At 44.8% G+C, this 17,690-nt stretch overlaps 1 protein-coding gene across 9 annotated transcripts in view; it reads right to left on the bottom strand.

The window, feature by feature from the left end:
* ANKS6 (ankyrin repeat and sterile alpha motif domain containing 6) overlaps positions 1 to 17,690 on the bottom strand; it is an 80,870-nt gene that overhangs the window by 13,839 nt on the left and 49,341 nt on the right. For 8 of the 9 annotated variants that reach the window (XR_010598496.1, XR_010598497.1, XM_042841645.2 and 5 more), the window contains one exon: positions 2,996 to 3,063. The exons of the other annotated variant lie outside the window; for it this stretch is intronic. Coding sequence is in view for 6 of the 8 variants with exons in the window: in XM_042841645.2 (XP_042697579.2) it covers positions 2,996 to 3,063 (68 nt within the window). In the remaining 2 variants the exon portion in view is untranslated. The remainder of the gene's footprint in view (positions 1 to 2,995; positions 3,064 to 17,690) is intronic. 9 annotated transcript variants of the gene reach the window in all.

Here is a 17,690-nt window from a genome sequence, read left to right as displayed (position 1 = left end):
GGGGGGAGGGGCTGTGTCCCACCTCTCCCTCTCTATACCCGTTCATAAGCCGACCCCCATCTCTGGTGCTTCCTTTCTTTTACTAAAAAAATTCGAGTATATATGGTACATATTGCAGAAAAACATATTTTAGGAATATTTTATATAGTTTTAATTGGAACTATGTCTTGCAGCCTTCTACCCATAAAGGCAGGTGTCTTGGTAATCAAGTATCAAACTGTGCAAGACTCATAAGGAGGGAAACATTAAAGGTAATAAATGCTAAATACTTCCTAAAATGAACTAAAATAGAAAAACTAAACATAAAACCACCACGGCTTTAAAATCCATTACATCAGGCCCTCCTAGGGCTAAAAGCAAGTGCTACGTGTCCCACTGGCAAGCTAAAAAGTACTCCTACTCAGTGGTACAAAACTCTCATTTCTAGTCCTGCTTGTTGGTGAAATGTTGGATTTCAAAGCTATGACATGTTTATGTATCTAGAAAAGCTGCTACTGGCCCAAGCCTAAATCTTGCCAATCCTAGTTTTTGGGGTAGGTAATTTTGGGGACAATTACACATTTTGAGACATGGGGCAGAAGGAAATATTTTTCTTGAAGGAGGCTTAAAAAAAAAAGAAGCTCTTTAAAGCAGCTGAGGAGTATGGAATGTCAGAAAAAGCTCCAGGGAAATGGAATACAGTTAAGTGATGCATTCATAAGCATGTGATAAAATGAGTGTTTTCCATTTTTCACATTGATATGACCTCCACATACACAGCATATATATATTTTATAATTAATATTCTTTCTATGATTTTTTGGAACACCTGGTGCTGTTTTTTCCTATTTATCACTTTATTCTCAGATTTGCAGAGCACAGCTTTCCTTTTCATTAAATAATTGGATAAAACAAACAAAAATAATTTCCCTAGGAGAAAAAAAAACAGATTTAAATTATAGAAAAATATGTTCCACAAAACCCAAAATGCCACATGCTATTTCTCTTCCTTCTTTAACTTTAGACTCTCACAGCCAAGTATAATGCTCAAAAAAATTCACTTACATTTTTGGGCACTGACCCTGAAAATACATGATTGCCTTTATGCACATGAATAGTCCCATTCACTGGGCCTGTTCATGTGTGCAAACTTAAATGCATGTGTTTAAGTGTGTATAGAATTGTGGGTGTGGAGAGAAGTGCCAGGGGGCCTTTCTGCCCATAATATACAGTCTAGTTTTGCACTTCTCAAAATAACTTTTTTTAGCATGCGCATAGCTCAACACCCATGTCTGCTACAATAAACCTTTGTTTGCAGTGGTGGTGTAACTGTGTTGGTTCCAGGATATTAGAGAGACAAGGTGGGTGAGATAATATCTTTTATTGGACAACTTCTGTTGGTGAAAGAGGCAAGCTTCTAAGCTTACACAGAGCTCTTCTTCAGGTCTGGATTAAAAAAACATAAGCTTTTCAAACTGTCATGGACAGAATGGTTTTTGGGACCTAATTTTCAGAAGCTAGGTGCTCAGCATTTTCTGCAAATTAGGCCCATGTAAGGTGTCTCAGTTTGGTATCCAGAAATTGTGGCACCTAAAATTCTGAGTCACTACTGAAAATTCAGATCATACATTTTAAGACCGGAAGGGACCATTATGATCGTCTAGTCTGATGTGTTATATAACACACAACATGGAATTTCACCCAGTGATTCTTACAGTGGAGGCAATTATCTTCCCTATTATGTAGGTGAATATTATTCAAGCCCAATATTTTGTGGCTGAGCTGAATAACCTTTATGTGTGGCCCTGAACACTCTGTGGTACAATGGGGCCAAATTCTTCTACATGCACCCAGACGTTCTGTGGCAATGTTAATGGGGGGGAGGGATAGCTCAGTGGTTTGAGCATTGGCCTCCTAAACCCAGGGTTGTAAATTCAATCCTTGAGGGGGCCACTTGGGGATCTGGGGCAAAATCAGTACTTTGTCCTGCTAGTGAAGGCAGGGGCTGGACTCAATGACCTTTCAAGGTCCCTTCCAGTTCTAGGACATGGGATATCTCCATTAATTTAAAATTTATTGTATGTCCATGAAGTACTCTTCATTCTCATCCTCTATCCATCTACAAACAAGCACACAATTTTGGCTCAGAATGGAAAGTACTCATTAATGAAAAAAATTTGATGATTATTTTCAGCGAAGGTTTTCGTGCATTCTCCAGGCAGCTCAGTTCTTCAGCTGCCACGTGCTGTCTGCATAGTCCAGTTCAAACCCCCTAACCCTCATCTGTTCAGGAAAAGGAGATAGTAGCCTGCTTCAGTGGCTCGTCTTCTTGCCCACCCCCCTGCCCCAAGCACTGTTCTCTCTACACTGCTGGCTCCTCCCCACTCTGGTTGTACACTGGATTCCAACTTTGGCTTCATGGAGCACTGTAGAGGAATATAGAGTATAATCCAATTAATGCCATCGTGTGGAAAGATATATAGGAAGAGACAGCTGCTGGCAGGTGCCAGCAGGGCAGGGAGACAAAAAAAAAAAAAGTTGGGTATCTGGTCTGTGGCACTACGGCAAAGTCAGTAGAAAACATGTTGAATTTTATGGCATTCTGGGAAAATGCCACATTCCACAGCCGCCGAATGACAGAATCCAGGGAGACCTGACTGAGATGAAGGGAGTAGCTCACACCTCTCAGATTTATTGTTTCATGCTATCTTCCTGATTATGCAGACTCATCACTATATCTTTTAATATTTGGTTCACATTTTCCAGGTTATTGCTGCAACTAGAAATACTAGAAAGAAGCCAGGTATTTTTTGAATGAAAATTGAGATTTTAGATAACAGTTCTGCAGCAAAGAGTAAATTGTGCTGCAAACTGCACAGCTATAGTGAACACAGAGCCATGATTTTACTTGGATAATAAAATACAGGTTTCAAACAGATAAGTAGATTATTCATGCTAAAATGCTGAAATAAAATACTGAAACACTTAAAACTTAAAAAACAAAAAAACGCCTTACCTCCTGTTCTTCAAAAATGGGCTGATATTTCTCAAGCGACAATTTTTTAAGGATACTAGTCAGCTCATCTTTAACAACAGAAAAGAAAAAGAAACAATGTTTAAAACAATTCAATTTTGGTAACCTGTGGGGAAAATATATTGAACTGATGAAGATATACAGAAATTAAAGCAAACTTCCAGGAACCCACTCATACAAAATTGCAAAACAAGATTGTCTTTATTCTATACATATACAGTAGGTGAAAATGCATCTCACTCCCATGACCTACTATACTAAACTGTACTTGTTAGACATCTAGTCTTACCTTTAACTACATTTTACATGCAATTATGTTACTGGCACTAGAAAAGGTTCAGAAAAGGGCAACTAAAATGATTAGGGGTTTGGAACGGATCCCATATGGGCAGAGATTAAAGAGGCTAGGACTCTTCAGCTTGGAAAAGAGGAGACTAAGGGGGGATATGATAGAGGTATATAAAATAATGTCACTTATATTAACAGGTGTGTTGTGAGCAAGACACGAGAAGTCATTCTTCCACTCTACTCTGTGCTGGTTAGGCCTCAACTGGAGTATTGTGTCCAGTTCTGGGCACCGCATTTCAAGAAAGATGTGGAGAAATTGGAAAGGGTCCAGAGAAGAGCAACAAGAATGATTAAAGGTCTTGAGAACATGACCTATGAAGGAAGGCTGAAAGAATTGGGTTTGTTTCGTTTGGAAAAGAGAAGACTGAGAGGGGACATGATAGCAGTTTTCAGGTATCTAAAAGGGTGTCATAAGGAGGAGGGAGAAAACTTGTTCACCTTAGCCTCTAAGGATAGAACAAGAAGCAATGGGCTTAAACTGCAGCAAGGGAGGTCTAGGTTGGACATTAGGAAAAAGTTCCTAACTGTCAGGGTGGTTAAACACTGGAATAAATTGCCTAGGGAGGTTGTGGAATCTCCATCTCTGGAGATATTTAAGGGTAGGTTAGATAAATGTCTATCAGGGATGGTCTAGACAGTATTTACTCCTGCCATGCGGGCAGGGGACTGGACTCGATGACCTCTCGAGGTCCCTTCCAGTGCTAGAATCTATGAATCTATGAATCTATGAAAATCATGAGTGATGTGGAGAAAGTGGATAAGGAAAAGTTATTTACTTATTCCCATAATACAAGAACTAGGGGTCACCAAATGAAATTAATAGGCAGCAGGTTTAAAACAAATACAAGGAAGTTCTTCTTCACGCAGCGCACAGTCAACTTGTGGAACTCCTTACCTGAGGAGGTTGTGAAGGCTAGGACTATAACAGCGTTTAAAAGAGAACTGGATAAATTCATGGTGGTTAAGTCCATTAATGGCTATTAGCCAGGATGGTTAAGGAATGGTGTCCCTAGCCTCTGTTTGTCAGAGGATGGAGATGGATGGCAGGAGAGAGATCACTTGATCATTGCCTGTTAAGTACACTCCCTCTGGGGCACCTGGCATTGGCCACTGTCGGTAGACAGGATACTGGGCTGGATGGACCTTTGGTCTGACCCGGTACGGCCGTTCTTATGTTATGATGGAAATTGGAAGTAAGCCCCAAAGCCTGGATGACTACAATTTCTCTGTCTCTTCAAACTAAGGTTCCAATAACCTGTATGGAAATTAAATCACTTTAGCTATTTTTCCCATCACTCATCTCCCTCCCAGGTTGGTCACAAAACAGGGAGGGAAGGGTCATTCAAACCACAAAATACAGAAAGCTCATACTGGCTGGAGATGGCGGGGTGAAAGGGGTACAAAAGAGGCCTTTATGATTACGATACCCCACATTCATCCTGCTTTTTCTTCTTCCTCCCACAGCATCCTGCCCCATGATATTTAATGCTATATTTATTTCTGAGTTCAACATATTGAAAACTATCCTTTACAATGGTCTCTTTTTTTCTTAAGGTAGTCTATCTAAGCAATCTAAACATTATGAATTAATAACAGTTCACAAAGCTTGTTTCCACACAGAGAGAGACTGGGGTATGATCTGTGATGTTAACTTTTAACTGTAAGGGAGAATGTGATAAAAAAAATGTATTGACCTGTGTGTATATTTTGTAGGGTAAGAGAAATAACTGTAATCTTTATAGTTCATTTTTACACTTCTCCCGTCATATCTGAGCGTAGTTTAAATGGTGCTTATTCCTTCATCTTTGGGAAGTCTGCAATGTGCCCTTGTGACATTGACAGACTGGTCAACTTGGGTATGACCCATAACAACTTAACAAGAGGCTTGAAATGTTATCAAGACAATGTACTTGTATATGAATTTCAAAGAGATGCTCTAGACCAGGGGTCGGCAACGTTTGGCATGCGGCTCACCAGGGTAAGCATCCTGGCAGGCCGGGCCAGTTTATTTACCTGCTGACGCGGCAGGTTTGGCCAATCGCGGCCCCCACTCGCCGCTGTTCACCATCCCGGGCCAATGGGGGCGGCGGGAAGCGGCACAGGCGAGGGATGTGCTGGCTGTTGCTTCCCGCCACCCCCATTGGCCCGGGACGGCGAACCGCGGCCAGTGGGGGCCGTAATCGGCCGAACCTGCCGTGTCAGCAGGTAAATAAACTGGCCTGGCCCGCCAGGGTACTTACCCTGGCGAGCTGCATGCCAAACGTTGCCGACCCCTGCTCTAGACCAGTAATCACTAACCCATTTATTTGTAGCAACAGAAATCAAGGGTAGATGCTAAGTGAATTTGTCTGTGTTTACCTGTATCTTGTTAGAAGTTTAACAATGTAACCAGATTAGTTTATAGATGCTAATTCCCTTTCATGTCTTAACTACTTTATAATATGCAAGCCAATGGGTCAGTTAACCTTAAAATCAAAGATGTAAGATACTGCATAAAACTAACCATATCATCTATATTCTCTTCAACTTAATTGTCTATGCTATAATGAACTGCTGGCTAACTGCATTATGTGAATGAATGCAACTAATTTACCTGTGTATGCATAGGAAATGGAAGATTAGCTTCAAAGCAACAATCTGCACTGCTTATTCTTCCCTGGGGGGGGGAGGGAAGGGGGGGGGGGAGGAGTGCCCTGCTATGACAAGAGGCTTGTCAGCTTGTTAGGGAACTATAGAGGAAAGCCCCACCCCTGATCCTGATATTTATAGTCTACTTAAACTTTGAACAGGGAAAGTCTGAGTCATAAGACACAGATTTTCCAAATAACGTTTTGGAATAACATGGAAATGCACAGAAAGACTTGAACAGACTCTACCCCTGGACTGTCTATTGGACTATAACTTTTTAGACTGATTCCAGAAAGATTTGTATAAATCAGCAGCCTCACAATCTCTGCTATGAAACTGACCTAAGGATTTTACACATATTTGTATGTAAATTGATCTTTTCGCCTTTTGCAACTCTTTTCTTTCTTTTTCCTTTTATTATTAAACCTTTAGTCTGTCATCTGCATGATTATTGGGTAAGATCTGAGACTCATATTGACCTGGGAATAAATGTCCGGTCCTTTGGGATTGGTGAACATCACATATGGTGAATCCAGTTTTCAGTAACCCCTCACTATATTAGATTTGGCTGTCTAGATGGGGACCAAGGGCTGGAATGCTTAAAGGGGATTGTATTTGGCTTCTTGCTAATCAATGTGGTGTTACAGAAGCTGTTTTGTTACTGGCTTGGTGAATCTCATTATAGAATAAACTACCAGTTTTGGAGATCGTCTTCCCTATTCCCTGCAGTCTGCCCTGAGTGTAGCATTCTCAGTGTGGCCCATCCAGGCACTTGGTCACAGCCCCATCAAGCTTTGATTCTATGGTGCAACTGAAGCTCCTGCCTACCACAAGTTCCCCTCCTCTAAACATGTCTAGAATCTTAAAGCAGGTGTTGAATGCCAACAGCTCTTGATTTAGAAGCACATATGGGCCCCACTGGAAGCATTTTCTTCTACTAAGATTCTACTAAAATAGACAGTTGCCTCTGTGCTAAGTGGAAGCAGACTTTGTGGCCTGGCAGATTGGCTTCCCTTTGGAGGAGAAATCAAGGATGCCAAGTCAGGATATTTTCTTAATTTCAAGTTATTTATTTACACTCTGTACACTTGCTCTTGAACTGCAGTGGGTCACAAACAACATACATGCAATTCCCTCTCTCAGGAATCTCAGCCCTAACTCTACTGCCTGGTTCCCAGGAAGCCACTCTGCTCCAAGCAATTATCTCTAGTTAGAAAGATTAGGGCAGAAAGCAAACCACACTTACTGTTTTCAACAACTACCCCAAAGAATGTCCATCACAAATGTAACAAAAATACAGCATTTTTTCAAAGACTGTACACTGTTCACATGCTAAGAACGTAAGATTATGAGTTAACAGCACCACTCAGTAATTCCTGACATAACAGTAACTACCTTTCACGACTTGCAGTTTTCTTTCATGAGGGGAAAAGACAGTTACCTTTTCCATAACTGGCGTTCTTCGAGATGTGTTGCTCATGTCCATTCCACAATAGGCGTGTGTGCTCACCACGTGCACTGGTGCAGGAAGTTTTTCCCCTAGCAGTACCCGTAGGGGAGCACTCCTAGCAACCCCTGGAGTGGCGCCTCTATGGCGTGGTATAAGGGGCACTGCATGCTCCCCTACCCTCAGTTCCTTCTTGCCAGACAACTCCAACAGAGGGGAAGGAGGGCGGGATGTGGAATGGACATGAGCAACACGTCTCGAAGAACACCAGTTACAGAAAAGGTAACTGTCTTTTCTTCTTCGAGTGATTGCTCATGTGCATTCCACAATAGGTGATTCCAAGCTATATTTGTTGGAGGTGGGAAGGAGTTCACAGACTCTCAGGACGGAGTACAGCCCTGCTGAACCCAGTGTTCTCCCTGGTTTAGGAGACGATCGCACAATGTGAGGTGAATGTGTGAACCGAAGATCATGTGGCAGCCCTAAAAATGTCCTGAATGGGGACATGGGCTAAAAAGGCAGCTGACGAGGCTTGCGCCCTCATTGAGTGTGCCTTCACAATCGGCCGCGGGGGGACTCCTGCCAGGTCGTAACAAGTACAAATACACAAGATGATCCAGTTGGAGAGCCGCTGAGTGGAGATCGGCCGACCTCTCATCCGTTTGGCCGAGGCGATGAACAGCTGTGAAGACTTCCTGAACGGCTTTGTGCGTTCCAGGTAAAAAGCCAGAGCCTATCTCACATTCAGCATGTGGAGGCGGTGCTCCCCACTGGACGCATGGGGTTTGGGACAGCACAGTCAGGAAGATGTCCTGACCCATGTGGTAAGTGGAGACCACCTTGGGGAGGAACGAAGGATGCGGTCGGAGCTAGACCTTATCCTTATGGAACACTGTGTACGGGGATTTGGCGGTCAGGGTCCTGAGTTCCAAGATCCGTCTAGCTGACGTGATCGCTACCAAGAAGGCTACCTTCCATGAGAGGTGTGACCAGGAGCATGTAGCCAGTGGCTCAAACGGGTAACCCATCAACCGGGCCAGCACCAAGTTCAGGTCCCATTGCGGGACTGGAGGCCTAACGTACTGGAAGAGACGATCCAATCCCTTAAGGAATCGGCCAGTCATAGCATGGGAGAATACCCTGTGTCCCTGCACTGGTGGGTGGAAGGCCGATATGGCCTCCAAGTGCACCTTGATGGACGAGGGCAGTAGGCCTTGGGCTCTAAGGTAAAGGAGGTAGTCTAATATGAGTTGAATTGGAGCAGCTATAGGCAAAACACCCCGATCAGCTGCCCACCAGGAAAACCGAGACCACTTCGCCAGGTAGGCCCGACACGTGGAGGGCCGTCTGCTTTCCAGGAGGATGTGCTGAACCCCTTCCAAGCACGTCCTCTCCTCCAGGGCTAACCATTGAGCAGCCACGCCATGAGGTGGAGTGCCACTAGGTTGGGGTGGAGGAGGCGGCCCTTGTCCTGGGATAGCAGGTCCGGGTGGGACAGCAACATCCACGGTGAGGCGACTACCAGGCTCATGAGAGTCCCATACTAATGTTGCCTGGGCCATGCCAGAGTGATCAGGAGGACTCAGGCCCTGTCCATTTTTATCTTCTCCAAGACCAATCAACAGGATCAGGGAGAAGGCATAGAGAAGCTGGCCCAACCAGGATAGGAGGAAGGCATCGGAGATGGCATCCGCACCCAAGTCCCACCCCTCCCCGGACCAAAAGCGGGGACACTGGCGGTTCTGCCATGGCATGAACGGGTCCAACTGGGGAGTGCCCCACTTTTGGAAAATCCTGTGCACCCTCTCTGGGTGTAGTGACCACTCATGCTGAGAGGAGAAGGCTCGGCTCAGGCGATCCGCCCGTGAGTTCCAGGCGCCCGGTAAGTGGTGGGCTTCCAGGCAAATATTGTGGGCTATACAGAAGTCCCACAGCCTGAGGGCTTCCTGGAAGAGAGCAGAGGAGCAGGCCCCACCTTGCCTGTTGATGTAAAACATTGAGGCCGTGTTGTCCGTGAGAACCCTGACCACTCTGCCCTCCAAGTGTGAGTGGAAGACTGCGCATTCCAGACAGACTGCCCTGAGCTCCTTGATGTTTACATGAAGGGCAAGGTCCTGCGCGCACCACAGACCTTGCATTTGAATGTTCCTCACATGGGCTCCCCACCCCAGATCTGACATGTGAGACACCAGCTCCACTGATGGGGGTCTGCCCCTGAACGGGACCCCGTGGACCATGTTCCCCAGGGAGGAACACCATTGTAGGGAGGCAATCACCGGTTCGGGCACAGTGAGGACCTTGTCCATCCTGTCTCTGGACTGGGAGAACACCACGACCAACCCAGAGCTGGAGGGGCCTCATCCTGAGTATGGCTTTGTGAACCACATATGTGCATGCTGACGTGTGACCCAGGAACTGCAGGCACGCTCTGGCTGTGGTCATGGAGAACCTTGTGACTATGCCGATGAGCTCCCTTAGGGTCTCGAATCTGTCCAGTGGGAGGGAGGCCCTGGCCAATGTCGGGTCCAGGACTGCCCCAATAAATTCTTTGCGCTGCACCAGGACTAACATGGACTTGGTGTTGTTTACCTACAGGTCCAGAGTGGCGCACGTGGACAGGAGGAGTGACACGTGATCCCGCACCTGTGACCTGGAGCTGCCCTTGACCAGCCAGTCATTGAGATAGGGGAAGATCTGGGAGCAGTGGACAGGCCAAACGGGAGGACCGTACATTGGTAGTGTTCCTGCCCAACCGTGAAACGGAGGAAACGTCTGTGCCCCTCGAAAATATGAATGTTGAAGTACGCGTCCTGCAGATCGAGAGCAGTGTACCAGTCCCCAGGATCCAGGGAGGGGATGATGGAGACCAGAGAGACCCATGCGAAACTTGAGCTTTACCATGTATTGGTTCAGGCCTCGCAGGTCCAGGATGGGTCAGAGCCCCCCTTTGGCCTTCGGGATAAGGAAGTAGCTGGAGTAGAAGTCCTTGTGTCTGAACTCCACTGGCACCACTTCCACCGCTCCTAGACCAAGGAGCCGTCCCACCCCCTGCTTGAGCAGGGCCTCATGAGAGGGGTCCCCCAGGAGGGATGGGGACGGAGGGTGGGTGGGCGGTGTGGAGGTAAACTGGAGAGTATAGCCCCATGAGACAGGGTTAAGGACCCATCGGTCCGAAGTCAGCCACGACCACTGCGGGAGAAAAGCACACAACTGGTTGGAGAAGGGAAGCTTTATTGCGGATGGATCTCTGGTACAAACTGGTAAGTCGCCCCCGGGCATCCCGTCAAAACTGATGCTTTCCAGCCTGTTTGCCCTTGGAGGGCCCAGGTTGGGGCCCAGACCGGGATTGGGTGTTTCTATGGGTGCTTCTTATAGTTTATGGGTGTTTCTTATAGTCCCTTGACTTTTTATAAGGGGGCTCATATTTAGCGTGAGTGGCCTGGGTGGGAGCCTGCAGCAGCTTAAACTTAAACATCTTTCCATGCAATTTCACATCCGTCTGTTCGGCAAACAAGGCCTTGCCATCGAATGGAAGGTCCTGTAAGGAGTTCTGTGCCTCACTGGTCAGCCCAGACAGCAGGAGCCATGACGCCCTCCTCATGGACGCTGCGGAGGCCATAGACCTTGCAGCCGTATCCACAGCATCCGACACTACCAGAAGGGCCGCCCTGGCAGCCGCTGTACCCTCCTCAACCAGAGCCTTGAAATCCTTCTTGTCACACTCTTAGAGGGAGTCCTCGAATTTGGGCAGAGAGCCCCACAAGTTGAACTCATATCTCCCCAGGAGGGCTTGGTGGTGCTCCACCTTTAATTGGAAACTTGAGGATGAATAAACCTTTCTCCCAAATAGATCCAGTCTCCTTGAGTCTTTATTCTCAGAAGTAAGGGCTGGTTGTATCTGCCTATCCCTGTGGTTGAGTGACTCAACCACCAGGGAGTTGGGGGCAGGGTGGGTGTACAGGTATTCATGCCCCTTGGCGGGCATGAAGTACTTCCGTTCCGCCCTCTTAGAGATGTGGGGCAAGGAAGCCGGGGTTTGCCACAAGGCGTTCAAAATCTTTGCCACCCCTTCATGGAGTGGCAGGTCCACCCTGAGCAGCCCCGAGGCCAAGAGGACGTTGAAGAGGGAGTCCGAGGGTTCCTCCACCTCCTTGGCTTGAAGGTTAAGGCTTGATGCCATCCTTTTCAACACTTCCTGGTGGGCTTTGGAGTCCTCATGCGCGACAGGCGGAGGAGGGGCTGTAATCACCTCATCGGGAAGGAGAGGGCCCCACCTCTTGGATCCCCTCCGGGCGCGGAATCAGTGATGAATGCCCCACTGACTCCTTCCTGGGAGGCTGAGCTAGGGAGAACGACAGTCTCTCTGAGGCTCCGGCCACTGAGCGAGCCTCCACCGGGGGCTGCGTCGGGGGCCATGGAGCCCATTGGTACCATGGTGCCGGCCAAGGAGCCCGGTGCCACTGCACCTGCTGTAGCACTGGTGGAGCAGGCTGTTCAGCCTGACTAGCCTGTCCCAATGACTGACGAGTGCGAAGGGAGGCCGGACTGGCATATGCCTTACCACTATCCCGGGAAAAAGAGGAGCGGTGGCGTCGAGAACGGTGCCGACCACAAGACCGTGATCCCGGCGTGGAGGTGCGGGAGAACCGCCGGTAGAGCTGCTCCGCGATCGGCTCTGACAGATGGATTTGCAATGGTGAGGTGCCAGCGATCGACACCCGGGACTCTAGGAGCGGTGCTGCAGCAGGGACCTCGAGCAAGACGAAGAACATGAACGGTGTAGATGCCCATACCACGAAGGGCTACGGTAGCCTCTCGGAGACGAGGACCTCCGGTGCCATCTGCCCTGGTCTTGACAGGGCACACTCTCCTCGTGAGGTCTATGGTCCCTCACGGCGGAGGGTTGCCTGGAACCCCTGCCCATCAGTACCCAGTCAGACAACCTGGTGGGGGTCAACAGGGACCCGGCAGTGACTGCGGGGATCCAAACGGTGGCTTGCCTCTGGACCAGGGAGCCAACGGTGGCGGTGCCCCTGGTACCAGCAGAGACATAATGTCCCGGGCTGCTTGCAGGTCCTCCAGCCTGGAGGGCACCCGGATGTCCAGGGAGGTCGGTGCAGAGTGGGCCAGGCTACTCTGCTCAACCTGAGTCGGAGGCCAGGAGGCCGACGGGAACCGAGAACTGCCCAATGTGCGTCTAGTCTCTCCCCTGGTCTTACTCCGGTGTCTCGGCAGAGAAGATCTCTCTTTAGCTTTCTTGGAGCGTCCCGCAAACGGGGAGTGGTGTCTGCTGGTAGAAGGCACCGACGCATCGCCGTGCACCAACGCTGCGGTGCTCGGTGCTGACTCGGAGTGGCGCACCGGAGTCGGGGTTAAGGCCGACTCCATCAAAATGGCTCGGAGCCAAATGTCCCATTCCTTCTTGGTCTGAGGCTTGAAGGATCTGCAAATCTTGCAGCCATCGCTGAGATGGGTTTCCCCCAGATCCGCGTGGGGATCACTCACGGGCATCGGCTGCTTGCAAATGTCGCACGACTTAAAGCCCGGGGCACAGGGCATGTCCCAGCCCAGGTGCACTAAACTAACTCTAAACTAAACTACTTTAAATACAGGTACTACTAACTATGAACTAACAGAGTCCAAGAGGGAAGCTGCAGCCAAGCTAGAGCAGAACAGTTCTGATGCACCTTCACTGTCGGCAAGAAGGAACGGAGGGTGGGGGAAGCGCGCAGCACCTCTTATACCACGCCATAGAGGTGCCACTCCAGGGGTCGCTAAGGGCGCTCCCCTACAAGTACTGCTAGGGGAAAAACTTCCGGCACCGTTGCACGTTGCACATGGTGAGCACACACACCTATTGTGGAATGCACATGAGCAATCACTCAAAGAAGAAAAATAGCAACAGTTTTATAGGTAATGATACCAACTATGTATACCAAAATGAAGCAGCCTCTAAAGAATCAACTTCTCCCAATTTAAAGTGCATTGTTTGTATAAGGGTAATATGAAGTTGCATTTTCTTAATTTCAGTTATTCTCTTTCATTATTTTACTACATTATTAAGACTGTTACCATTAATTTTAATACACAAACAAATAATGCATTCAAGTGAATAGTATGCTATGTCTGATTATATATTGCTAATAATTTAATCAATCAACCATTGAGTCTAACAATGACTCCATAACTATTCAGATTATGTTATGACACAAAGAGCATTTCCCATGTAACAATCATCTCAAAGACAATGATTGCTAAAAAAAAATCTATGTAATACTCATATATCAGAGTCACAGTTGTTGTTTTTTTATTATTGTTGAGGGCTACCGAATATGAGAAACCTTATGTCCACCTAGGACTGGGAGAATAATAGATTTTTTGGTTTGGCCAGAAAACCAAAAACTCAGAATAGTGGGGTAATCCCAACTACACATGCATAATGAAGGGTTCTAAATTAGCTGTTACCACTCAAGAAAGAGATCTTGGGGTCACAGTGGATAGATCTCTGAAAACTTCAGCTTAATGCACAGCAGCAGCAGTAAAAAGGGCTAACAGAATACTAGAAACTATTAGAAAAGGGATAGAAAGTAATACAAGAAAATATCATAATGTCACTATATAAATCCATCGTGAACTCACACTACCTTGTCCAGTTCTAGTTGTTCCATCTCAAAAAGGAAACAGTGGGACTGGAAAAGGTTCAGAGAAGGGCAACAAAGATGATAAAGGGTATGGAATAACTTCCATATGAGGAGAGACTAAAAAGACTAGGATTGTTCAGCTTAGAAAAGAGACAACTAAAATGGGATATGATCAAAGTCTAACATCATGAATGGTACGGAAAAAGTTAATAGAGAAGTGTTATTTACTCTTTTCCACAATACAAAAAATCAGGGGTCACCCAATGAAATTAATAGACAGCAGTTTAATACAAACAAGAGGAAGTACTTTTTCACACAACACACAATTAACCTGTGGAACGCATTGCCATAGGATGTTGTGATGGCCAAAAAGTATAACTGGGTTAAAAAAAAACCTAGATAAGTTCATGGAGGATAGGTCCATAAATGGCTATTATCAAGATGGTCCGGGATGCCTCCCCATGATCAGGCAACCCTAAACCTCTGACTACCCAAAGCTGGAAGAGGAACATGGGTTGGATTATTCCCACTGTCCTGTTCAGTACATTCCCCTGAAACTCTGGTACTGATGACTGTGAGAAGTAGGATAGTAGGCAAGATGGACCATTGGTCTGGCCCAGAATTGCGGTACTTATGTTCTTGAATATTAAATATTGTTCATGTTTTTGGTATTTGTCAGCAAATCGAAAAAGGTCTGATCAGCTTCAGAAAACTGTGTATGTGTGTGTCTGTCTATCCACAATAATCTTTAGCCCCATGGTTAAAGTACTTGCCTGTGATGTGGGAAACCCATGTTAGAATCCCCACTCTGCAGAATGACTTCTAAACTCAGATCTCCCTCCTCCCAGATGAGTAGGTTATAGGCTATTCTGGGGAGGATTGCTTTCAATCTCTCCTTCTGAAGCTGTTCCACTTTGTATAAAGACAAAATTATTCACTGGGTCAGAGTCACAGATGCAGTGATTCTACAGAATGATGATTAAGTCACTCTCTTGGGAGGTGCAGGAAATGTGATTCAAATCTTCTCTCTGCCTGACTCAGATGAGCAATTTGACTCCACATCTCCTACCTCCCAGGTGAGTGACTTACTCACCAGGGTATAGAGAATCCTCAAGCATCCCTTAGCATCAAACAACTTTCTTACCAAAGTCTTTTAGATTTTCCTTTCCTTATTTTATGTCTCAGTTTTAAAAGACGACATAAGAAATAGCCTAACGTATTTTAGCCAAAAATATGGGGAAAAAATAGAACACATATTATAATAGCCTCAGAAAAATAAATGAATTATATCTCAGCTGGACAGGAGAAAAATAAATAAATCTCTCTCACGGTGCTGCAAGTGAGATATGTTGCATAACTCCAACAGTATCAATTTTCCACACATCAAGAATAAATTTCTAAACTCCAATAACTTGAGTGCTTAAGGGCTTGTTCTTCTTAGAAAAACAGTAAATATTTATTTTTGGAAAAATCAGTCATTAATAATTCCAAACAACTGATCCTCCGTTGAAGTTGTTTTAGGACACTTTGAAAATTAAAAATATCAAGTTTCAAAGTCAAGATAAACATATTTCTTATTCTCATAACATGCAGCTTTGTTACATAAAATGCTGCCTTCTGTACTTTAATCTTATTCAGATCTGCTTTTAAATATTTGGGGCCAGATTCCCTGCTCAAGTTCTGATCTCTTTGCAATGCTTGAGCTGCTTTGTGCAATTTATGTCAATCATAGTTTGCATATGGTCCATTAGTGAAGGGCTGGGACAGATTAAGAATACAGAAGCCATAACTGGCTTCCTAACAACCCTCCCCTTTCTCCTGCACGACAAAGACCTTGATACATGACACAATCTGATTACTGAATTTCAACCTGTGGGCTTGGGTTTCCCTTGCAAGATCTGGAGAAATTAAAATTTGGAGGCGTTGATAGCTAAAAATCTTTTTCAAACACACTTTGAACTTTTATCACAATCAGTTAAATATTTAAACTATATCAACAGAGTTCTACAAATAGTCATCTCTGTTAATATTAGACGGACATATTGTCCTAGCTGTTTCTGTAGTTTCATCTCCTCACCTGATTTATACTTTCTTTCTGCCATTCTACCAAAAAAGACAATTTAATTTGAGAAGCTAAAGTAAAATAAGCAACCAAACGGAAAATTATAAAAATGTAAATTATGGAATTACACAATAATAATAATATTATTGTAAAAACATATCCCTTGGAGATCCTATGGACTTACTTTAAATAATGACACTTGCAAGCCTCTTACAAACGTTCTTCTCTTTATATTTTCTTCTTCTACTTTTAACTATCTTTTTCTTTTCCCCATTAATACAATCACACGAAAGAGGACTTAAAAGGGGAAGTCGAGAGTAATGAATATAAATCAGGAATTAGGAACTGTAGAAAGTAGATAAGGGAAGCAAAGAGACACAAAGAGAAATATATGGCCAGCAGAATTAAAGACAATAAGGAGTTTTTTAAATATATTAGAAACAAAACCAAAAAAATCCTGACAATGGTATTGGTCAATTACTAGCTGGAAATGGTAGAATTATCAATAAAAATGCAGAAAAGTCAAACATCTTCAGTAAAGATTTCTGTTCCGTATTTGGGGAAAAAATAGATGACATGGTAATGATAACATTCTTTCCATTCCTCTAATATCTCTGGAGGATGTTAAACAAAAGCTACTAAAGTCAGACATTTTTAAATTAGCAGGTCCAGATAACTAAGAGTTTTAAAAGATCTGACTCAGGAGTTTTTTGGACCATTAACATTGATTTTCAAAAAGTCTTAGAGCACTGGGGAATTTCCAGAAGACTGGAAGAAAGCTAATGTGCAAATTTTTAATATGAATAAACGGGATTTCCTGGGTAATCATAGACTTGTAAACCTGATATCAATCTCGGGCAAGATAAAGGAGCAACTGATATGGGACTCGATTAATAAAGAATTAAAGGAGGATAATGTAATTAATACAAATCAAAATGGCTTTATGGAAAATAGTTCCTGTCAAACTAATGATATCTTTTTGTGATGAGATTACAAGTTTGGTTGATAAAGGTAACAGTGTTGACATGATATACTTAGACTTCTGTATGGCATTTGTCTTGGTACCCAAACAAGATTTTGATGAAAAAAATTGAATGATATAAAATTAACAAGGCCCACATTAAATGGTTTAAAAACTGGCTAACTGATAGCTCTCAAAATTTAACTGTAAACAGAGAAAAATCATCAAGTGGGTGTGTTTCTAGTGGGGTCCTGCAGAGATGAGTTCTTGGTCCTATGCTATTTAACATTTTTGTCAATGATCTGGAAGAAAACATAAAATCATCAGTGATAGAGTTTTCAGATGACACAAAAATTGGAGGAGTGGTAAATAATTAAGATGACAGGTCACTGATAAACAGCAATCCGGATCACTTGGTAAACTGGGCACAAGGAAACAATATGCATGTTAATATGGCCAAATGTAAATGTATTCATCTAGGAACAAAGAATGTAGGCCATACTTAGAGGACAGGGAACTCTATACTGGGAAGCAGTGATTCTGAAAAAGATTTGTGAGTCATCGTGTATAATCAACTGAGCATGAGCTTC

The sequence above is a fragment of the Chrysemys picta genome, chromosome 2 (genome assembly GCF_011386835.1).
Source record: "Chrysemys picta bellii isolate R12L10 chromosome 2, ASM1138683v2, whole genome shotgun sequence".
Taxonomy (NCBI): Eukaryota; Metazoa; Chordata; order Testudines; family Emydidae; genus Chrysemys; species Chrysemys picta.
This window is presented reverse-complemented; position numbering and strand designations above follow the sequence as displayed.